This window comes from Rhincodon typus, chromosome 7, assembly GCF_021869965.1.
Source record: "Rhincodon typus isolate 14 chromosome 7, sRhiTyp1.1, whole genome shotgun sequence".
Lineage (NCBI taxonomy): Eukaryota > Metazoa > Chordata > Chondrichthyes > Orectolobiformes > Rhincodontidae > Rhincodon > Rhincodon typus.
In genome coordinates, this window is record NC_063338.1 from 23,963,869 (window position 1) to 23,989,079 (window position 25,211).

Sequence of the window (25,211 nt, forward strand, 5' to 3'; positions counted from 1 at the left end):
ACACAATAATTTAGCTGAGATCTCACCAAAGTTCTATACAATTCCATCACAATTTCCCTGTTTTGGTATATACCTCAACTGATAAAGGCAATCATTCCATATACCTTTTTCACTACCCTACTAACATGCCCTTCAGCTTTCAGAGATCTATGGATAATCATGCAAAGATCCCTTTGTTCCACAGAAATTCCTAATGACATGCTGTTCGTTGAATACTTTCTGTCAAATTACTCGTTCAAAGTGCATCACCTTACACTGTTCAGCATTTAATTCTATCATTTATCTGTCCATTTGACCATCCCATTTATATCTTCTTGTAGCTCAAGACACTCAACTTCATTGTTAAACACCCGACCAATTGTTGTTACAGCTTCAAACAATTTCCACAGAACATAATGGAATTGGTAGCTAGGGAACAATGTCTCCTGCAAAGTCAGGGTTGGGGGGTGGTATCTGCAGTCTTCCCAATATTTAATTGAGTAAATTATTATTGTTCAAGCTCTGTATTTTAAATAAGCAGTCTGATAAATTAGCAACACTAAAAGGAGTTAAGAGGGATGGTGAGATGAACCTTCATATCCTCAGTACACACATGAAAGCTGATACAGTGCTATTGAATGATGTTGCTGAGTGCAAACAAGTAGCTAGGAAGTATGAACAGCAAAGGATAAATTATTTTGGAGACACCAGAAGTAGTGCTGGAAATGCTCAGGTCAGTGAACATCTGTAGAGAAGGGATCAGAGTTAACATTTCAGTTTGATGACATTCCATCAGAATTGGTTGAAATTAGAAACATTAAAGGTTTTGAACAAGTAAAATTGTAGGGGGAAAATTAAATCGGGAGAGTCTGTGACAGGTGGAAGACAGAAGAACGGCACAGTGGCTCAGTGGTTAGGACTGCTGCCTCGCAGCACCAGGGACCTGGGTTCGATTGCACAGTTGCTCGTCAGTGGAAATTTCACATTCTCCCCATGACTGTGTGGGTTTCCTCCGGATGCTCCAGTTTCCTCCCACAGTCCAAAGATGTGCAGTTTAGATGAACTGGCCATGCTAAATTGCCCATAGGGCCCAGGGTTGTGCATGCTAGGTGGGTTAACCATGGAAAATGCAGGGACAGGGGAAGAGGGATGGGTCTGGGTGGGATGCTCTTCGGAGGGTCAGCATGGAGTCAGTGGGCCGAATAGCCTGCTTCTACATTGTAGGGATTGTACAATTCTATGAAAACAACAAGAGTTGGTTATGCAAGATCAAAAGATGTGGCAATGGCACAGATCTGGTGAAAGATGCATCAGCCTAAAACGATAGCTGTGTTTCTCTCCACAGATGTTTTGAGTATTTCTTGCATTTTCTACTATTTGTTCAGTGGTTGAATCTATCTTGTGTTCAATGCATATTTTTCTAAATTGGGTAGCTGATTAGAAATTTACACGTATGTCATAAATAACTGTTTTCACAAATTTAAAACAAAAAACTTCCTTACCTTTGACGCCCACACAAACTCATTTTGGGTTTGCCCTCGTGGGATTTCCTCTTCCCCATTTTTCATGGCTGATTTACTGTTATCCTCTTTGCTCTGCAAAAAATGATCGTCCAGTTTGTTCTTGATCCTACCACCTCTAGCTCGATAATCAGCTAAAAGCTTTGACAAGCTCTGGTCATTTCCTAAGGAATGAGTTATTCTGGTACTCAGCAGATCATGAGATGGAAGAATTTGAGTGCTTTTTGCCTGCATATTACCATTCAGACTCTGAAGGTTTGTCAAGTCCTTTAGTAGTTGTTTCTTCCTCCTGCATTCTATTTCCTTTATATCTTTGTGCAAGAGAGGGGACCAATAGACTTGTTCTGGGAAGTAACCTCTTGTTGGACACTTCATACCTTTCTCAGTCAATAGGAAAGGCTCTTTGAAAGTAATAAAAGGAGATATGCAAAGAATGACATCTTTAAGTTCCTGCTTGAATGCAACAGAGTAGGATTTCAACCTATCTTCAGAGGAAGTAACATGTTCAGTAATGAATAGATCTGTATCATCCTGAAGGGGATCACGGAAACGTTTAGGCCTGTTTCCGACAGATGGTTCAGGATTATTTAACAAACTGGGTTGTTCACGTAAGAATGCATGGTAAGTGTCTGAAGGCCCTTGGTCTTTCTTGTTTTCAGATAAGATGGAGTCTATTACAGGGGCATGGACAGATGATGTCAAAGGAGGGTCAAGAAAAGGTGCCTCAAAATCTGGAGGGGCCATATCAAGTGTGGAGCCCTCAGGTTTTACAAAAATACTGTCTCTGGAAACACTTCTTCTCAATGGCTTCTCTTCTTCACAAAACGTATTATCTTTTGGATAGTCAAAACTGGCAGTTGGAGCAAATTCAGATCCCAAGGAAATGTCTTCAATTGGACCATCAGAGTCTTTGGAAAGACTGCCAAAGTTCTCATCAGTAAACAAGTCCTGTCCATCATTTTCAGCAGTCTCACCATCAATAATGGAATGAATTGATCCACTTTTAGATAAACTTGGAGGCATGGCAAACTCATCCATGAGAAAAGAAAGCTCCAGTTGAGAATGATAAGCTACACAGATCATGAATATAATAATTTCTTTCACTCTTGCTAACTCATATTCTGAAGCACCCCTCAGCTTCACAGTACAGCCCAAATGTTGGGGACAACCTTCAAAAAACATGAGTGTCTTTATGTGACCTAGGTGGAGAAAATGAAAACAAATTAGTGACATTTTCAAACTGTTACATTGCATATAGTAACAAAGACATCCATATATAGAAGCTGCCAATCAGCACATTTTAATCCTGATCTGATGTAATCTGCAAATGCTTGTGATAACTTTTAAAAAAAAAAAAAAAATTATTTAGTTTAAAGCTTTTCGCCAAACTGTCAAAGTAATCCTGTAAGAGGCCTTTCAAGATGGGTCGCGTGGCCTCCTTCTGTATTGTAAATTCTATGATTCGTAGCAGATTAAAAATCACTTCATATGCAAGGCAAAATATGAATTAAAGCAAGAGCTGGCACAGCGCCACATTCTACTAATTTCTATATTGGCTGTTTATGCCACAATTTGGAATTACAAATACACCAAATAGTGAAAATGCTGGTTTGCAAATAGCATCAACTGATTAGCAACAAATACCCTACCCCAACAATTCCCTTACTACAGGAACAATAAATTGTTACGTCTATTTTTATGTCTTGCAGGACTCAAAGTTTTTGCTTTTTATGAACAGGACAATTTTTAAAGAGTAATTAATTGGAATTTTCTAAGAACAGATCATGATAATACAATACATTGGGCTATAATAGTCTCCCAATTGTACCCTGAAGTTTACTCTGATTTTTAATTAATTGAAACTTCCCCAAATTGGGAAAGGAATAAAAAAAAGCAAACAATGGTTTTGTGGATATTTATTGCTCGAAAGATAGCAACGTAGCAAACTAAAACTTTTGAACCAATGTCCAGTCTGTGCCTAGTTAGCTGTAAGACCACTAACTTAGCAAGATATGAAATATTTAAAAATTCCTATTTAATGTAAGCATTCTCTGAAAGGGGTAGGTGATTTGTATGTATGTATGTGTTCATGTATAGGTGGTGAGGAATATGATAGAGGACACATTAAGCGAGCAAAAAGAAAGGTTTCACTGCCACAACATTGAGGTGAAATGACTTACAAACATCCAATTGTCCAGCTCTCATACCACCACAGAACTCACGCAACCACAGCATATCCACCTTCAGAAAAAGAGGAAAAATGATTCTGGAGAAGCAAGGTGCAAAATTACTTACCATTAGGTAGTTGGAATGGTTGAAGGAAAAATTTATGGCATGTTCCAAGACGAGGCTTTGTAAGAAGTTGGTCCATTGACATGACCAAATCACCCTGGGTAACACGACTCACTCGCTCTAGCACTTGCTATGCACAAAAACAAATAAGATGTTCGCAGTCATCAGTTTCCATGGAAATAAAACTTGAAATGACACCACTTACATTTCTCCCCATCAAATATAGATAAATGATAAATTGCGTGCTATTTCTGATTTATTTTTGCTTGTCAACCCAATCAGTGGTTCAGTGTGTCTGCACATTTCATTACATTGTCCTTAGGTTAGTCCAAAGAAATTCAGCTAGATTAATAATGTCTTTTTTCCAAATAAGATTTGAAACAACACCAGCTGTATTAAGATAGTAATATGAACTGCAGTGAAGTTCCTCAAAATGCCACAGAAAAAGTACCTCAATCAACTTTTATAGAATTTCAAACTCACTGAAACATTTATTCAATTCAAACATATTTTGAATACCTACATAGCAGTTGATTTCCTTCATATTAAACAAAAACATGAACCTTAAATCAATTTGTATGGATAACGTCTCACCAAAAAGTCAAGGTGTTAAACGCTGACTGACAAAATTGGGAAACTTACTTGTTTTACGTTTATCACTAGGGTAATTCCATTTTCCAGAAGCATATCTTGAGCAATACGAGAAACAGTCTTTTCCACAAGAACCAGATTTGGTCGAACATCCACTATTCGTTGCACATAATTCTTCAGAAATTCTCTTTCCTAAGTTCCATAATGAGGATAACACTTACTCTGATTTATAAACTGATTAAGTGAAGATTTGAAAATCAAACTGAACTTTGTCTCATCAATTAGCTTTGTGCAAAATAATGCAGCTAACTTGCATCCAAATGCAGACTAGTATTTAGGAATGCACAACAGCAGTAAATTATTTTCACAAACAAGTTTTAACACAATTTAAAACACAAACCTGTAGGACAATGGGATCTATGCATGTAAACTTCGTCTCCTCTCGATAGAGGTATTCAATAGAGCATTTCAACAGCAGAATCTTTGGATTTTTTATGTGAGGGTTCATCTGAGAAATATTAGAACACTAGTCATATTAAAAGGATACAAATAAGCACAATGATTTCAAGTAACAAACTTTCAAATATAAACAATAATTAGCAGATGACTGAAATTTCACTGTTACCTTTTTATGGGCTATGTTCTTGGTACAAACGAACCCATTAACCACTGCAGAATCAAACTTTTTACCACCTGGTATCTGCAAAGCAAAAAAAAAAACAAATAAAGTAAATATTGGGATACATTTGATGTTTAGCAAGCAATTCCATTTGTTCTGAGGAGAGATCACTCGACCTGAAACGTTAACTCTGATATCTCTCCACAGATGCTGCCAGACCTGCTGATCTTTTCCAACAATTTCTGTTTTTGTTTAAATCCATTTGTTACTTGGAATTGAAAAGATTATTTCAAAATTAGTTTTATCATTAATCTATTCAAAAAGTGCATACAAGACTTGCATTTATGATTTTATTACTTATTCATTATGTAGCATTTGTTATGAACATGGAACATTCAAGAGCTTTTAAAGTGTCAATGTAGGAAACGCGACAGCTAATTTTTGCACAGCAAATTCACACAGATAGCAATGTGATAATGACCAGATAATTTTCTTTTGTGATACTCATTGAGGGATAAATATTGTTCAGGGCATCAGGGATCCCATTCTCACTCTTGAAATGGTGGTATGGGATCATTTATGTCCCTAGAGGGGGCCATAGATAGAGGCAGATGTCTCATCTCAAAGCCAACACCTCTAATAATACTGCACCAGAACTACAGCTTTGAATTTTGTGCTCAAGTAGTGAAGTGTGACTTGAGCACTGAACCTACTGACTCAAAAGGTGAGAGCACTACCCATCCAGCTATAGCCAACAAGTAATGGCTAAAAACAAAACAATTAGAAGTTCTAGCAAGTAGAGATTTTTTTTGGTGGGTTGTGTTAACATGAATCTTTGTAAGCAGAACACATCTTTTAAACCAAAAAGGTAATTTGTATGGGTTTATTTTTAAATTCACTCGTGCAACACAGGCATCCCTGGCTGGCCAACATTTATTCCCTGTCCCTAGCTGCCATTAAGAAGGTACTGCTGAGCTACCTTCTTGAACTGCTGCAGTCCATATTCTGTAGCTAGACCCATAGAGTCACTAAGGAGGGAATTCCATGGTTTTGACTCAGGACAGTGAAAGAACAATGATATATTTCCAAGTTAGAATGCTAAGTGACTTGGAGAGGAACTCGCAGGTGTTGGTGTTCTCATGTATCTGCTGTCCTTGTCCTTCTAGATGAAAATGGTTGTGGGTTTGGATGGGACTGCACGCGAGACTCAGATTCAGCATTTGATACCTTTTTTATATGAACAAATTGGCGGATATCCATGTCATCATCATTGTTCTTGACATCCGGACGCACAGCCTGTACAACCTGGCGGACCACAGGAACAATTATGTCTCTCCAGGATAGTGAGAGGGACTCGCTATATAGCAGTTGCTGCAACAAGGCCATCATATGGCTATGGTTAGCTGAACTGGATGTGAAAAAATGATAGAAAATAGAAGTCAATGAATTTTTGAAAGAACACACATGCAATAAAGCAACTAATTTTCAAACTTTCCATATTCTTATGGCGATGTAAATTTAAACTGAAAACTACACGCATCATTAAAAGCACATACAAGACTAAAAATATTTTCCAACATAACATCAAAATTATGCTTAGAATGCTAGCAATTATTAAAATAGTGATAACACAAACTCTAGCTTTCAAAGTAACATAAAAACAAAAAGTTTCCCGAAAACGCTAATGTCTGTGTAAATAGAAATGACAAGAAATGGGCAACTGTAAATTAACTATATTTTTCACATACAGAGGGGCTAAACCTTTACAAAGATTACTTATTGTTCACCAACTTTAAATGCAAGTTTGATTTCTTGTATATTGACATCAATTTAAATTGATTGCAGTGTTGATAGATATTTCTCCCAAGAATCAAGATGGCGCCAACACCAGACAACCCTTTGCGAGTTCTCTACAGCAGATCTTATTCTCACATTTCTTATGACCTTTCTGCACTTTTCAACCTAAATTCTAAATTTGTAAAAATTACTAATAACATTCTTGCTAATATTGATTGTACTTTGTGCAACAGCTGTGCAGTGTAACCTGTATGCCTTGTTCTTTCTAAGCACCCTATGCCCTGTATGTCCTTGTTTGCTATGATCTGCCTGTATGCTCACAAAACAAAGCTTTTCACTGTACTTGGGTACATATGACTACAATAAATCAAACCAAAAACTTGTTTTTCCAGTGATAACACATTTGCCGTAGAAATAAAAGATTTTAAACAGTGCTTCATGCGCCTTAAATATAAAAGTTGCATTGAATAACAAAGATCATATAATGTACCAGAGGAAGTCGATTATTTTCTGCCTCAGAGAAAAAAGGCAAGCTTTTATTTGGGAAAGATTGAATTAGACCTACAATTGACCACATTGTAGCTTTAATACGTGCACTCACAGTAATCTCTCCATTGCTTGTTTCTCGCCATTTTCTTCCCTAAGATGTTCCAGGGAACTGTGATGCCAACCAAGTGGTGTAAAAAGAAGATCTTTGGACTTTTCTTCAACACGACGATTAAAGAGAGATTCTGGAGATGTAGAGAAATAATTTAAAACATATCTTCAAACTGCTTGGAAGGAAATATCAGAAATCAAGACCTTGATTATTTCTCTAGTGTATTTTAAATTCATCCAATATTTAACATCAACAAACCAATTAAATGGTCATTACATTGCTGCTGCTGGCTGTGGCAATATTAGCTACGTGTTCTACATTAAACGAGCACACTTCTAAGTACATTAATGGCTGTAGTATTTGGGATGTCTGGTGGTCATAACATTTTATATCAAGACTTTGGAATGCTTTAAAAGTGTTTAACAAATTGATTGTCTTCAAAAGCAGAGTCACTGCCAATCAGGTAAAACAACAGTAAACTGTGCACAGTAAAGTAAATCAAACAGCAAATGACCAGATAACCAATGTTTTTAAATGACGTTGATCTTTGATATACGAGAAGAGATTCTTTAAATGGAGTTCAAGATTGATTACATTCACTTAGAAAGAAGGCAGGAATGTCTTAACATTAAAAAAAAGGGCACTTTACTTGGTATTAACCAAAATTAATTCCAAAATTTTGGGATGAATTTAAACCTTCTGTCTCATGAGGTACGTAAATTGAATAGATCAAACTCCTACAAGCAAAAACAACCTTATTCAAGTCTTTCAGCTACTTAAGTTCATACTCACAATTATAAACCCCTTGAACAAATCATTGTTATTTGATTCCTTATAAGTGTTATACCCAAATGCTTACTTACCTTTAATAAAAGCATCACTTATGCCAATGACCTGTTGCACTCCATCTTCAGATACCAAGAACTCTGTCAAAGGATATAATTGACATGGGTTACCAAGCTGCAACACTAACAGCTGCACATTTGTCATCCATAGCATGCAAAACCACACACAAATATTTCTAGAATTGATATCAGCATTTTATTTTAATAATTTGTTTATAGTAGTGAAACAAGGGCAGTTTGTTAACACAAAACTAAAGTTTGAGTAGTTTTATTTTATAAAAAGGTACTGCCCCATTCACAAAATACTAAACCATTAGGTCTTAGCTATGTACCAAAAGGTCCTCTTTTAAAATGAAGGATTATGTGCAAATGTCAGCAACAACACAGACAGAGGAGACTAGACAAAACTTGATACTGCACAACAAGATGAGAGAAGACAAAGACCAAAATCATAGATCCATATTACTGAGCAAATTAGGGTGCCTTGCAACAATGACTTTAGCTTAGGGAGACTGAAATAAGGAGAACAATTGGTACTGCAATTGTAAGTGAATGTAGAAACTGCAGTTCAAATTGACAGGCCAAGAAAGGACAAAAAAAAAGACGAATACAAATAAGGACACAAAAGATCATAATCAGCATAGCAAATAGAAGATGACATTATTTGCAAAAAGTGCTTGGTTAGTCATATTTCAAAAGCCGGCTGCAAAGCATGTATAAAAATGATTACCATGCAGAAATCTGGTTTAAAAAATACAGCAATGATAATACTATTCTTTTCTAGAGGGACTAATGATAAAGCGGTGGGCCAGGAGGAGGCAGCAGTGAACAGGAGGAAAAATAATGAGGACTGTTTCATTGGCAAGCCAAGGTGCAAAGCCAGCCCGATCTTCACAGGCTTAAGGTTCACTCCTTCAATTAACATAAAAGTTTTGTTTAAAAAAAATTTTCTTCAAAGTAAATGCTGCAGTTCAAATTGCTAAACTAACCATAAAGGTGTGAGCCATTGCTTCACCTTCAGTTCAAATATAGTCTGTCGTGGGTATTATCTTCATCCAAAACATTGGAGTAAAGAACTAAACTTCATTCCTACCACTGTCTCTTTCACTGTGTTTCTTTCTCCCTTCCATACCTTTCTGATCTGCTGGATGTGTTGGGACATACGGGTACTTGGAATGTTTCTTGATATGAAAGTTGACATTGTCCAGTTCCACATTTAGGCTGATAGAAGCTGCAGAGTCGCTGTCCACGACTGACTGAAAGCTGCTTACTGATGTACGTTTGCTAGGGCTGGAAAAGCCTGTAAAAAATGATGATGACTGTGTTCGTGGAAATTCAAGCAAAGCACTTTCAGCTTATGACATGCAAATTGTGTAGCAAGCCATATTATGGCCTTTATTTAAAAAAACGTTTAACACCAAACCACTTGGCATTCAATTCCGAATCCATTTGCCATGATCCAATGTAGTCTGTATAGCAGTGGAGAGGAATCTATGGCAGAGGTGCCTAAAGTAGCAAGTGGTTAATTTGAGTGAAAGGTGATATCATATTTGCCCAAGGTATTTAGTAGCAATCCAAGATTGTTTCAAGTTGAAATGAAGCCATACTCACACCTGAAGTTAATCAATTGGCTTATACCTTAGACAAATTCCCATTTAGGTGACTGTGCATAGCTGACTGGTATGTTAAAGTTAATAACCTAGACCAAGGAGAGAATACCATAAAAGTGAGTAGTGAGAGGTCTCACTGATAGTGACATAAAAATCTGGTAAGTCTACATTTTGCCAATCTTCAAAAAGATTGCCCTTGTTATATAAAAATTATTTAACTTCTATAAGAGATTATGCAGTTGAAAATAAAACTAAAAATGTCTTATAATGTAAGCATCCACATTGCTCGTCCCCTTCTTTCCCATAGCTGTGGAGGCTTTTCTTCTCAATACTTTACACAGAGTTCATTCAACTTTTAATCAGTATACAATGTTTCAACCTCAACTTACTTTATCACACGTAGGACATAGCCGATATCACGTCTAATATTAGCCAGAAAACTGCATGCTATTATTAAAGCTATTTCACTTGACTAGTTCAGTTTAGTAGCTCTCCATACTTCAAAACACAAAAAAGCACTTTTATTTGTCCATGGAATGTGGACGTTGCTGGCTTGGCCAGTGTTTATTGCAGATCCACAGTAGCTCTAGAGAGGTGGTGAGCTGCATTCTTGAACCAGTGCAGTCCTTGCGGCATAGAGGCATCCACTGTATTGTTAGCAAACGAGTCTCAGGATTTTGACCCAGCAACAAAGAACCGAAATATAGTTCTGATTCACAACGATGCTGAACTTGGTGTGGAAATTCAAGACGTTGGTGTTTCAATGCACCTGCTGTCTTCATCTTGTAGGCGGTAGTGGTTGTGGGTTTGGAAAGTACTGTTGAAGCAGCCTTTGAATTACACCAGTGCACCCTGGTGATGGTACATGCTGCTGTCACTGTGTATCAGTAATGAAGGGAGTGAATGTTAAAGATTGTGGTTGGAATACCAATCAATCAAGCAAACTGGGCGATATTGAGGTTCTTGAGTTTTGTTAGCGCTACATTTATTTAAGTAAGTGGATAATATTCTATCACACTTCCGACTTCTGCCTTGGAAATGTAGGTGAGGAAATTGGGAGACAAGAAGGGAGTTACTTAACAGTATTTCTAACCTCTGAACTGTTCTTGTTGCTGCAGTATTTATATTGCTAGTCCAGTTCAGTTTCTGGTCAATGGTAACCACCAGGATGTTGATGGTGGGGAATATTCAGTGATGGTAATGCCACTGAATGTCAAGGGACAATAGTTAGGTTCGTTTACATTGGAGATGAGGTCATTATTTAGCACTTATTTGGCACAGATATTAATTGCTACTTATCTGTATGTTGTGCAGGTATTGCTGCATGTGGACATCATCTGGTTCAGTATCTGAGGATTTGCAAATGATGATGAATACTGCACAATCAGCAGTAAATATCCATAATTCTGACCTCATGATTGAAGAAGCAGCTGAAGATGGTTAGGTCTAGACCACTCCCCTGAGGAACTCCTGCAATGATGCCTTCCGAATGACCTCCAAAATCAACAGGGCAGAGCTTTCCCGATTCTGGGTCACCAGACCCGAAGAGTTAACTCCGATTTTCTCTTCACAGATGCTGCCAGACTTGCTGAGCTTTTCTAGCAACTTCTGTTTTTGTCCCATGGGCTCCAGTTTTGTTCAGGATCCTCAATTGAATGGTTCCTTGATGTCAATGGCAGTCACTGTCACCTCAGCTCTGGTGTTCAGATCTTCTGTCCATGTTTAGACTGAGGCTGTAATAGGATCAGCTGCCAAGACACCCCCAGAATACAAACTGAGCATCAGTGGGCAGGTTACTTGTTTGAAAGTGCCACTTACTAGCACTGTTGAAAATCCCTTCCATCAATTTACTAATGATCATGAGTAAACTCATAAAACAGATCTAACCTGCCCTGACTTTTGTGAACAAGACCCATAAGACAATTTTTTCTACATTACCAGATGTCAGCATTGTAGAGCACTGGAACAGCTTGGCTAGAGGTACAGTTAGTTCTGGAGCACAAGTCTTCACTCCTATTGCCAGACTGTTATCAGAGCCTTTAGCACTGCAGTATTCAGTTTAACGGTCCAGCAGAGTTGAAATTGCTTAGCCCTGTTTATTGTTTGCTGCTTTTACTGTTTGGTACCCATGTATTAGCGTTGTAGTTTCACCAGGTTGTCGTTTCATTTTTAATGACTAATTTTTAATGGTATTGGCATGCCCCTGCACTCTTCAGTGACTGCAAGGTTGACCATTTAGCTTGACGGTAATGGTAGAGTCATGGATATGCTGAACCATGAGGTTGCAGTTATGGCTGAATACAGTACCGCTGTCGCTGACAGCCCAGTGCCTCATAGATGCCTAGGTTTTCTTGCTACATTTATTCAAAGTCTCTCCTATTTAACAGTGGTTGTGCCACACAACATAATGGAGAGTATCCTCAATTTTGTCTCACAATGACCGCACAGTGGTCAGCCCTAATGATAGGATCAGTGACATAACTGCGATAGGTGGTTTGGAGAGGACCAGGTCAAGTAGGTTTCTTCCCCCTCACCACTTGCCACAAACCTATAACTCAAGAAGCTCGACATCCTCCAGAGCAAAGCAGCACACTGGATTGTTTGATCGTGATGCCATTCACTTGGCTTGTCACAGATGCTTGGTAGTGTGTACTACCTACAAGATGCATTGCAGAAATTCACCAAGGCTCCTTACACAGCACCTTCAAAACACACGACTACTTCCATCTAAAAGGCCAAGGGCAGAAGATATACGGGAAGATTACCATCCGCAAGTTCCTCTCCAAGCTACTCATATCTAGACTTGGAAATATTACACCACTCCTTCAGTGTTGCTGGGAAAAAACTTCAAACTCTTTCCCTAACAGCATTGTGAGTTCACATATAGTACACGGACTGGAGCACTTCAAGGGGGCAGCTCAACACCACATTCTCAAGGAAACTAGAGATAGGCAGTAAGCAGTGGCTAGCCAGCAATGCCCACATCTCACAAAAGAATAAAAAAAATTTTGCAGCTATGTCCTTTAGGACTTGACAAGTTCAGTCAATAATGGTGCTTCCAAGTCACTCTTGGTGATGGACATTGATGTCCCCGACCAGAGTACATGACATGCTATTACCACCCTCAGTGCTTTCTTCAACTGGTGTTCACCGTGGAAGAGTACTGATTCATCAGGGAAGCAGAACTCTCATTTGACCCGACACCATAAGATTTCATGGGGTCTAGCGTCAACATTGAGCACTTCCAGGGAAACTCCTCTCTGACTGTGTACCTCTGTGCCACCATCTCTGGTGGATCTTCCTAGCAGTGGGACAGGGCATACTAAGGAATGGCGATGGTGGTGTTTGGGACATAGCCTGACAGGTCAGGCTATTGCTTGACGAGTTATAAAGAACACCCATCTCAATCTTGGCACTGATCTTAGATGTTGGTAAGTGGGACTTTGTAGGATTGATGGGTGGTCCATCCAGTTTTATTCATTTTCATTAGCAAAGTGAGTGTGCAGAAAACCTACATGGTGGAAAATACAATAAGGGAAAAGGGCAGGGATAGTTTTAATTACAAAATTAAAAACTTGTAGTAATAGTCTCATCATATACATAAATGTTTCATAAATCCACAGTAAGGCAATTTAATCAAAGTTCTCACAACTATGACCACTAGAGATAAAATATGAATACATAATGTATAAAACAGTGCACATTCTCAATTTTGAGCAACCTCTCACTGCAAACAAAGCTTAAATTGCAAAAGTAGAAATAGAATGTAAGATTTACTAATTTCATGATACATTCTACGCTACATTTGAAATAAAGATTGCCTGCAGACTACAATAATCTTGTGACTGAAGGAGTGATTTGAACTCTTGGCTGCACTATAAACAGACCACGACAAGTGTGTGGATTATGATGGTGCTTAAAGTCATTTGTGCTTTTGATGTTCAAATATTTTAGTAAATAGAATATACCAATCAGCACACGAGACAAGGGAATCTTATTGATACTCTACAAATACAAAATTGGAAGTGGAAAAAATATACAACTAAAAAAACATAAGCACCACACACCAAAGTTAGAATTTAGTAATGAACAGCAAACATACATACAGACGTACAATGTTCAAGCACCAGAGAAGTCACAATTGGCAAATGATTTTAACTTTTAAAAACCTCCCACTTATTTATATCAATAGATGAACTTTTAAAACATTTTATGGAATGGAGTACATAAAAATATAAATGTTTCATTACCAACAGAACAAAATCAATGGACATTTATTCGGCCACAAATTCTCATAGGTACGCACCACTGATAAACATTTACAAAACTGTAGTTCTAACAGACCTCAACAAATCAGCTGTAGCATTTTTTTTGTTGTCTCTTGTTTTACTTTTTGACTTTCCTGACCCATGCACCTCTTGTAGGAAACAGCTTTAGGGACCTCCCTTCATCGAGAAGTGATCACAACGTACCTGGTGACAACCTTTGATCTTTCCGACTCCACCCAGGTGAGGAATTGCTTACCATCTTCTCAGCACCACACAGTAGCAGAACATGGAATTCCCATTTCTGCTATAATTCCAACACACTGTGCAGCTTCTCCCCACTCTAAGTTTTTCATGAGATTAGAAAGTAGACAGAGCCTGTAATAATTCACTCTCCTTTGTGATGCTGAAGTCTAATGAACTTACCTGTCAGATCCTTTGTTACTCATTGGAAGACCCTGTTCTCTTAAGAATCGTGAGGAAAAGTATAGCTTACTTAAAAAAAAAAGCCGTCACGCACAATGCTCTAATTAGATATATCTAGAAATACATAAGTTTGATATATTCCTCTCGTTCCAACCGTTCTATCGCAATAAACTAAACAGCTTAGTTTCAGTTTCTGTACAAATATTAGGTAAAGTCAGTTACAATGAATACTGCAGGAAAGTGACTGCAGATTAGGTATGGGTGGGGAGGCAGTTTATAGTGATGGAGGAACCTTAATCTTTAACTCTGATAAACAGATAATTACTACCAACTAGCTTTGTGGAGGAGAAAAAGAACAAGACGGGTCTCTGGGAAAACTGACCACAACACCATGATGCAGGAAAACAGCGGTGAGAGTTCTTTACTGGCCAATAGTCACATTTTTGCCAGATCATACAACAAAATACAACTAAAGTATGTATCAAAATACAAAGTAACAATCATGGGAGACTTCGACCCCCATACAGTTCGGTCAAATCAAATTGACAAAAGGTACTCTGGAAGAGGAGTTTATAGAATGCTTTTGCAACAGCTTTCTAGGATAATGTCAAAAGGAACCATTTTAAATCTTCCATTGTCCAATATGGCAGGGTTAATTTGCAATCTCAGTGAAGGAACCCCTGGGAAAGGTGTAATTGTAAAACAATTAAATTCCATATTAAATCAGAGTGATATGTTTGAGTCCAAAACAAGAATGATTAACTTAAACAAAGCCAATTATAAAAGGTATGAAATGAAAGCTGGCTAAACTTTATAAGGTAAACTAACTAAAAGCCTCTAAACAGTGAGATACTTTTCAAGGAATGATTCAAAATGTTCAACAAGAATATGCTTAATTAGAAAACAAAAATTCAGCAAAATTAGTGGATTGGGGGATTTTTAGAAAGCAACAAAAGGTGACCAAAAATTTGATTTTTAAGCAAAAAAAAATAAAAGACAGTAAACTAGCCAGGAACATAAATTCCAAGCGCTTCGACAAATATGCACACGGAAGAGAAGCGACTCAATTAAATTAATCTTTCAGAGACAGAGACAGGATAATTAGGTAAATGAGGAAATGGCAGAGAAGCTGAACAAACATTCACGTCTTCTCAGCAAAAGACCAAAACAACATACCAGAAATTCAGGGTAACCAAGAAACTAATCAGCATGACTAACTTAAAAGTAATTAATATCAGAACAGCAAGAGTACTAGAAAAATTTAAAGCACTAAAATCCAATAAATTCCCAGGCACTGATGGCCTACATCATAACATATTAAAATAGATTGTTACAAAGATGGAGGATGCACAAGATATAATTTTCTAAAATTTTGTAGATTCTAGAACAGTCCCAGCAGATTGAAAGTTACCAAATATAACAATTTGTTTAAGGAGGAGCAAAGAAAACAGGGAATGATTGGCCTGTTAGTACGAACAGCAGAGCAGGCTCAGGATTGTAGGCTGCTAGGTTGACTGATAAGAAACTCATTCTAGTTGCTGTAATTGGAGTGTGATAGAAAAGGTTATTATAGTTGATGAGTTCATAAAAATGTGCTTCGCCAATTTCTCAGATATTGAACCAGCTCAAGTGTGTTCCAATTATTTACTGAATAAAACCTAAAGTCCCTCTGCTTTTTCCCTTCATTTGAGGGGAAAAAATTCAGCAAGAGCTACTTATATGTTAAAAAAAATTGCTGTCTGTACGCTTTAAATTAATTGTTCTCTATTTAGGCAACACAAATACCCTGCTGCTGTTTGTAGGTACCCCTGTAAGAAGATCTGCCATCATGGTATGCCATGTTTATCTGTCTTGCCCACTGTAGTGTGTCTACGACTATTCTTTGATGTCTATCCTTAAACTACACAGACCAATCCCACTTTTGTTCCCTTCTACTTTGCTCTCCAGAGTAGACCTCTGAACCACTGGCCAAAATACTGAAATTCCAAAAAGAATTATTATTAAAATACAAGCTGTCACTTCTTTTCACCTCAGTGTTAAGAATTAACCTCACCTCCTGCATCTTAAAAATGTGACTTACTTTGCATGATTTCTTCTCCATCATCCTGCATCTGCTCAGTATCACTGTCATCAAACTTGATGTCCTTAAACCATGACGGTTCAGAATTGCCTTCCACCGAATTCATTGAATCACTGTCTGGAGACGGTGTCTCAGAAAACTCTGTACTCTGCAATGTAGACATTGGTTCTTAAAACCAAAATGGAAGACAAAGTGTTCTTCCTGTACAAAAAAAATCTTGCTACTTGGTACGACAGACTTGAATGAGATTATTTGAAGCAGGTTGTTTATAACTGGTACTCTTCTATCTTAAAATACTGCATTTAACATAGACTAACTTTAATCAGCATGAAATACGAACATATAGGGGAAAAATACTTCCTGTTAGTCAATAACTTCCTTAGATACCACTTTCATTTCTCGAATTTCTTTGTTGTTAATACCCAGGGAACGTTGACATTTAGTACCTCCAGGTACACATTATCAGAATGTGGTAGAAAATAATATTTTTCCTTGCCTCAGAAAAGAACACAAAATATACACATCATGCAGCAAATCAATTGACAAATCAGAGAAATCAATCAAAAGGGACATCGTCAACTGGAATCCTACGCAAGATGAAAGGCGACTGTCATACGAGTAGAGAAACGTTTAACGCGCTAAGATACACCATCATCTCACTATCCTGATCATGACTTTTCTCCCAAAACCCCAAGAGCGGGTCACCACTGGCCTTCCTTTCTCTGCCAGGTGCACACAAGTGGGGCCTTTTGCACAGGGGTCAAGTCCGAAGAGGATTTTGCATCTGATTGCCTCTCAATTCTCTTCCAGAACCACCATGTGAAAGGAAATCCTAGGATGTAGAAGGTTCAGAGCCTTCTGACCAAAGACAATGTGTCTTGTATCAGCATCCTCTCCAAGTCTGGCCCAATATATCCCTGGCCAAGCCTTCAGTATTAGAGTTTGGATGTCACCCTTGGAGAGCATCTGCCTTTAAAAGGTTCCTCACTAAATCTACTGTACCACCAGGATTTTATTGTTTAGCACTGGCAGGTTACTTTTGGCTGCAGGAAGCAAACCTGGGGATCAATATAGTCATACACCATGGAAATAGACCCTTCAATCCAACTAGTTCACGCTATGTTCACAAACTAAACTCGTCCCACTTGCCTGCGTTGGTCCATATCCCTCCAAACCTTTCCTATTCATGTACTTATCCAAATGTCTTTTTATGTTGTAACTGTACCTACATCCACCACTTCCTCTGGCAGTTCATCCCACACAAACCACTCTGTATAAGAAAATTTGTTCATGTCCTTTTTAAAAACTTCCTCCTCTGACCTTAAAAACGTGCTCACTTCTTTTGAACTCTCCCAACGCTAGAGAAAACACCCTTGCTATTCACCTTATCTGTGCACCTCATGAATGTTTATAAACCAGTATAAAGGTCACCCCTTAACCTCCTACACGCTAGTGAAAAAGTCCCAGCCTATTCTTATAACTCAACTCTCCATTCCCAGCAACATTCTGGTAAATCTTTCTTAACCCTCTCTAATTTAATAATATCCTTCCTATAGCAGGGCAATCAGAGCTGCACACAGTACTCCAGAAAAGGTCTCACCAACATTCTGTGACAGCATAAACACTGAATATGGAAAATTGGTTGGTGTTGGGACAGAGTTGGTAGTAAAGGCAGCCAAATCCTGCTTCAGTAGTATTCCATGCTGAAAATTAAACTTACAGTCTACTGTCTTTTCTGGACTGTTATTTAAGTTGGCTTCACCTGCTTTTCAAGTTAAATATTTTAACATTTAAGTTTACAATGCACAAAATGATAGCAGAGACATTACTGGATAAGAATATGCTTTCCAGGTTTATACGAAACTTTAATATTTGGGAAACAACCATCTGATAGTGAAAACAAATTAACTTTGTTTTTAATTTTAAAGAAAATGCTATTGACAAAGTTGAATGCAGCCTACACTTGGGTTCAGTAGAGGTTTGTGCTGAAGCCAGAAACACAATAGTTTGTTCCTCTTTTCTCTCTGACATTGTTTAAACCATTTGAAATGTTTTCTCATTTTAGGAAGTTGAAGACACAACCATCAACGGTGAAGTAATTAATGATTAGGAATATACAACTGATCAGACTAGGATTAGAGGAGTGCAAATGTTTTAAGATCTAAGACATAGGTGCAGAATTTGGCCATTTGGCTCATCGGATCTACTCTGCCATTCCATAATGACTACTATGTTTCTCAACCTCATTCTCCTGACTTCTCCCCATGACCCTGGATGCCCTTACCAATTAAGAGTCTACCCATCTCTGTCTTAAAACACACTCAATGACTCGGCCTCCAGAGTTCTTTGTGGCAATGAGTTCCACAGATTAACCACTCACTGGCTGAAGAAATTCCTTCCCATCTCAGTTCTAAATGGTCGTCCCTTCACTCTGATACAGTGCCCTCTGGTCCTAGTCTCTCTTACTAATGCAAACATCTTCTCCATATCCACTCTATCTAGGCGCCTCAGTATTCTGTACATTTCAATGAGATCCGCCCTCGTTCTCCTGAACTCCATTGAGTACAGGTAGTTCTCCCATAATGTGATAGTTGCGTTCTTGTGTGACCTTGTGCTATAGAAAAATCACCACCAAATATCGTGTTATAGGAAAGTCACTATACCTGTACAGCAGAAAGCTCACGTTATCCAAACAGCATCCTCTATTTATCAATTGCGTTACAGCCAATCCGCGTTAATGAAACATACGTTATAGCAGAACTACGTCTACAGATCAAAAGTCCTCAACTTCTCCTCACATGACAAGTCCTTCATTCCTGGGATGATTCTTGTAAAACCCCTTCCAGACGCCCTTCAATGTCAGAACATCTTTCCTTTGATACAGGGACCAAAATTGTTCATAATATTCCAAATGCAGTCTGAGCAGAGCCTTATTCAGCCTCAGCAGTATATTTCTGCTCGTATATTCTAGCCTGCTTGAAATGAATGCTAACATTGCATTTGCCTTCCTACCTGCCAATTGAACCTGCATGAGAATCCTGAATGAAGATTCCCAAGTCCCTTTGTGCTTCAGACTTCTGAAGCTTTTCCCCATTTAGAAAATAGTCTACTCTTCGATTCTTCCTACCAAAGTGCATAACCTCACACGTTGTATTACATCTGCCATTTCTCCACCCACTCTCCTAGCCTGTCCAAGTCCTTCTGTAGTTTCCCTGCTTCCTCAACACTACTTGACCCTCCAGCTATTTTTGTGTCATCTGCAAACTCAGCAACAATGCCCTCAGTTCCTTCATCCAGATTGTTAATTTACAACATCAATAGTTGTAGTCTCAACATGGACCCCTGCGGAACTCCACTAATCACTGGCTGCTATTCTGAAAAAGACCACTTTTATCCCTACTCGCTGTCTTCTGCCAGTCAGCCAATCCTCTATCCGTACGAGTACCTTGCCCCTAAAAGAGCCTCATGGGCTCTTTAGCAGCCTCCTATGCAGCACCTTGCCAAAGGCCTTCTGGAAATCTAAATATATTATGTCCATTGGTTCTCCTTTAAATAATTTGCTTGTTACCACATCAAATAATTTTAACAGATTTTTCAGGTATGACCTCCCGTTGACAAAGTCATCCTGATTCAGCCCTATTTACCAGGAACTTCCAAAAGCTCTTCAGTCTCATGCTTAATAATGGACTCTAAAATTTTACCAATGACTGAGGTGAGGCTAACCAGCCTACAGTTTCTTGTATTCTGCCTTGCTCCCTTCTTAAATAGGGGTATTACATTAGCTATTGTCTAGTCCTCTGGCAACTTCCCTGACTCCAGTGATTCCCGAAAGAATGCTTTGACAATCTCCTCAGCTATCTCCTTCAGAACTCTGAGGTGTAGTCCATTTGGTCTGGACCATTTATCCACCTTCAGACCTTTCACCTTCCCCTTAGCGATAGCCACTGCTCTCACCTCTTCCCCTGACTCAAAGCTCTGATATGCTGATGTTTTCCAGCATGAAAACTGATGTTAAGTACCTAGTCAGTTCTTCCGCCACTTCTTTGTTCCCCATTACAGCTTCTGTAGCCTCATTTTCCAGTAGTCCAATGTCCACTCTTGCCTCTTGCTTATCATTTAGATATCTAAAAACTGTTGCAATCTTCTTTTATATTACTAGCTAACCTGCTGTCACATGTAATCTCCCTCCTTATTTTTGGTGCGGACTCAATGGGCCTTTTCTGCAGCTGTATGAATCTATTGTTTTTTTTTAAAAACAAATATCCTCTGCTGGTTTCTCTCATGCTTCCAAATCCTCTAGATTTCCATTAATCTCTACCACATCGTATACCTTTTCTCTTGCTTTTATGCTGTCCCTGACTTTCCTCATCAGTCACAGTTGCCTTGTCCTTCCTTTCATCTATTTACAATGAATTTCTGCTGTGCCTCCCAAATTAACCCCAGAAACTCCAGCATTTGCTGCTCCACCTTCTTCCCTGCTATGTTCCCCCCTTCCAATCAACTCTGGCCAGCTCCTCACTCATGTTTTTGTAGTTACCTTTACTCAATTGCAATATGATTACATCTGATTCCAGCTCAAACGACAAGGTGAATTCGGTCACATATTATGGTCGCTGGCCCCTAGGGGCTCCTTCACCTTAAACTCCCAAATCAATTCTGCCTCATTATACATCACCAAATCCAAAACTGCCAGCTTCCTAGGAAGCTCTACCACATGTTACTCCAAACAAAAACCCATCACAGTGACATTCCACAAATTCCTTTTCTTGACATCTGCTACCAACCTGATTTTCCCAGTCCACCTGTATATTGAAGGGTCCCATGATTACTGCAGCGGTGCCTTTCTTATCTCCTGATTTATTTCCTTCCCCATATCCGCACCAATGTTAGGATACCTAAATGCAACTCCTATCAGGGTCTTGTTTTCCTTTGTGGCTCCTCAAATCTACCTGCATAGAGCGTACACTTTCTGACTCGATAATACTTCTTGCTATTGATTTCATTTCATTTTTGGAAGGTTATGGGGTTGGAGGAAATTACAGGAGATTAGAAGAAGCAAGGCTATATTACAGATTTGAAAACAAGGATAAAAATTTTAAAATTAAGACATTGCTTGACAGGGAGCTAATACGGGTCAGCGAGCGCAAGGCTGATAGGGTAAAATGGGCCTTGCTGCGAGTTAACTCTCAGGAAGCAGAGTTTTGGATGACCTTAAAATTAGGGAGGGCAGAATGTGGGAAGCCAGCCAGGAATGTGTTAAGATATTCTAGTTTAGAGATAACAACAGCCTGAAAGAGAGTTTCTTTATTCCTTTCCAAATGTGGCATCACTGACGAGATCTCTCTCTAATTTTCCTTGTGTGGAATGGCTTGCTAGGTCATTTAGAAGGTGGACTGTTACAAAAACTTTTAAAGCTGGATGCCATCAGTGCACATGCAAAAGCTAACAAAATGGGGGGTGGGGGGGAGGAACAGGTAAGGAGCAAACAGGGCAGCACGGTGACTCAGTGGTTAGCACTGCTGCCTCATAGCACCAGGGACCCGGGTTCAATTCCAGCCTCAGGCAACTATCCATGCAGTGTTTGCACATTCTCCTCGCATATGCCTGGGTTTCCTCCAGGGGCTCTGGTTTTCTCCTGCAATCCAAAGATGTGCAGGTTAGGTGTATTGGTGATGGGAAGTGCAGAGCTACAGGGTTAGCGGGGGGATGTTCTGCCAGAGGGTTGCTGCGGACTCAGTAGCCAAAAGGCCAGCTTCCACGATTCCTTGGAGGACATCATAGATAACTATGATCAGATAGAGTTGGAAATAGATTAGGGAGTGACCATGCATTCAAAGATTTTAAAAGTTGAGTCAATTAAATGATTAGCTATATTATGCATAAAACCTTCAAGTACATTTGATAACTGTCTCACCAGAAACTGGCGAAGCTGAAACATGCAAGTGCTACGTTCACTTACTTGCAAAGGCCTATACAAGGCATATTCATCCCTGAAGAGCTGATCATGATGAGTTACACAGTCAAACCATCGTCCATCCACTAATGCCTGACCAATGGCAATTGCCTGAGCTCTAAAAAGAGGAGAAGTGGATGAAGTAGATGATCTGGTCACATTCAAATTCACACAAAAAAAAAAACTTCCAAAGTACTGCACAGTAGTGGGCACGTTTGTACTCAAAATCCCAAGACACCAAGGTAAATTCATTTTCACGCATGATCAATTCAGAGAAAAGTCACCTCTGTAAAGATATTTGCTAAAGAGCCTATTCTGAGATGTTGTTACACACCCCTGGAGCAGGAAGAACTTGAACCAAGGCTTCCTAATTCAGAGGTAGGGCCACTACCACTGCACCACAAGAACCCCATTCGATCCCTAAAGGTATTTTTAATCAACTTCTGGAGCAGGTGGGACATGAACCCGGGCCTCCTGGATCCAGCCACTGTGCCACAAGAGCCCTTAAACACTCCTGTGAAGTTTGTTTCAACTTTCCCTTGCAGTACTTGTTGTTTATCAGTCTTGTGCCAGTATTTTGCCTTAGATGGTGTTGACCATATGCTTTGGGCTGTATTCACAGGCAACCCAACTCCGAGAAGACTCAATCCCGACGAGATGGGTTTAATTTAGGCTGAGTAGTAATGACTTAAAATAATACATGACTAGGAGCACGAAGTAGGGAAACTTTAGCTTTATGAAAAGTACATATTGCCGGAACTGCAAACTGCTTTTCCCTAGTTTGAGAAGTCACGTAGGATAGATAGCAAAAAGCTAGGGTTTGCAGCATCTGTACTCTTATCTTCACTGCATTCCGCTTCAATTAATGTAAGTGCGGTTGCCTAAGTAACAACCTTGCCTTGCTAAAACAAAGTACAATTGCAGTTTGTTTTAACTTGTTTGTACCACTGTATAAATTCTGCTTCTTTTTTGTACTTGGAGTCTTCGGACCTGACTTTTTGTCAGCGTTGACTCTCCGTGACATCACGAATAAAATCTCTTTGCCTCAAAGTCTGGGTCTTTTGTGTGTGATTTAATCTAGTCTCTTCGAATCCCTCAAGCCTGCTCCACGATTTGATAAAATCAAGGCTGATCCGATTGCCTTCAGTTCACTATTTTATTAGGCATGATGTATTGCTGCGCATTCACTTCTGTTAATTTTTAATAGGGTTTTCTATCAATTTATGTTTTCAGTTCCAATTGTTCCCTTGCCATCAATATCCTCCATTTAATCATTTTTCCTCCTTGATAAAGATGCCATGACTGGAAGCCCTTAGATGGACAGTGCTTTAGGACATTTTCTTCTGAAAAGGAGGAAACAAGGAAAAGTAAAGATTACAATTGCAAAACAACAGCTAAAATTTTTTAGTAATTAATAACCCAGTCACTATCAGAAACTGCTTTGTTAAACATGCTATTTAATGTTGATAATTTGACCTTTGAGATGTCAGCAGAGCTTGAAATTGACCTTGCATTCACATTAATTGCTCATTTCCTTACTGGCTGATTTACATGTATGAGAGTTGCACTTCAGAATGTCTCAATTTCAACTATGAAGATTACCGTGTAGTAATATGTCCATTTCTAATCAACCAGTTCACCAGTTCCTTTCCTACAATGCAATTAGGATAAGTTCGCAACCAGTATCGATGATCCTGAAACTCCATGCCAGTGCTGTGATGGCAAATTTTCTTCCACAGGTCTTTGAGTTGCACAGAGTCCTAGAACAGAAATTAGAATTCAAGATGAATTTTGGAAAAAGACAAAAATATTTGAAATTTAATTTCATGTCAGAGTGGATTATGTATATCCATTGAAAAAAGAAAAAATATCTAACATTTTTCATGAGCACCAGATATCTGCAAGTACCTCATTCAATAAAATACTTTTGAAGGGTCACTAATGTTGTAACAGAAATCAATCTGCACACAGCAAGTTTCAAAAAACTTACTGTTTTTTGTGACACTGATTGAGGGATAATTATTGGCCATGGCATGTTTTACATCCACCTACAAAGGTAGGCTAATCCTTAGTTTAATGTTTCATCCAAAAGAAAGCATTCCTGACAGTGTAGCGCTGCCTAAGTTCTGTAAAGAAGTGTCAAGTGTGATTGGCATGCCCAAGACCCAAGGCTAGATGTTAGGCGCCTCAGCCAGATATTTTCTGGACATGACAGCATATAAAATAGGTTAGATACTTAGCCCACCACATTTCCATGCACCCCTGATCTGGCCTCTTCATAAGATGGGTGTGAAAATTAGCAGTACACCCACCATATGCAAATAATTGTTGAGATCAATTGGCTCGATAATACATTGTCAATCCCAAACTACAGCTGGCATGGGCAGCCAGACAGGAGGAAGGAAGCTATTTATCTCATGGCCAGCATAAACAAAGTTAGCATGGGGTGGGTGTACCTCATCTGGGGTTGCTGTGTGCATATTCCTCCTAAAATACTACTCCATTCTTCCTTTCGTGCCACCTGCTTGGCAGAAACTGGCCACCTAACCTCCATCCTTTGTCTCTAGGATCCCTCCCCACTATAAAATACTGGCACCTACCTTCTAAACGGCAGTCATAACCTAATTCTCAGGCCT

General features: G+C 38.9%; 1 protein-coding gene across 1 annotated transcript in view; it reads right to left on the reverse strand.

Moving 5' to 3' along the window:
- Nucleotides 1-25,211, reverse strand: part of pikfyve (phosphoinositide kinase, FYVE finger containing) — a 99,226-nt gene that overhangs the window by 24,992 nt on the left and 49,023 nt on the right. Inside the window, exons 9-20 of the mRNA XM_048598715.1 lie at nt 24,178-24,335; nt 22,582-22,693; nt 16,623-16,770; nt 9,374-9,541; nt 8,260-8,322; nt 7,400-7,529; nt 6,229-6,409; nt 5,008-5,082; nt 4,783-4,890; nt 4,434-4,574; nt 3,795-3,921; nt 1,482-2,698 (exon numbers count right to left, since the gene is read on the reverse strand). Coding sequence (XP_048454672.1) covers nt 1,482-2,698; nt 3,795-3,921; nt 4,434-4,574; nt 4,783-4,890; nt 5,008-5,082; nt 6,229-6,409; nt 7,400-7,529; nt 8,260-8,322; nt 9,374-9,541; nt 16,623-16,770; nt 22,582-22,693; nt 24,178-24,335 — 2,628 coding nt within the window. The remainder of the gene's footprint in view (nt 1-1,481; nt 2,699-3,794; nt 3,922-4,433; nt 4,575-4,782; nt 4,891-5,007; nt 5,083-6,228; nt 6,410-7,399; nt 7,530-8,259; nt 8,323-9,373; nt 9,542-16,622; nt 16,771-22,581; nt 22,694-24,177; nt 24,336-25,211) is intronic.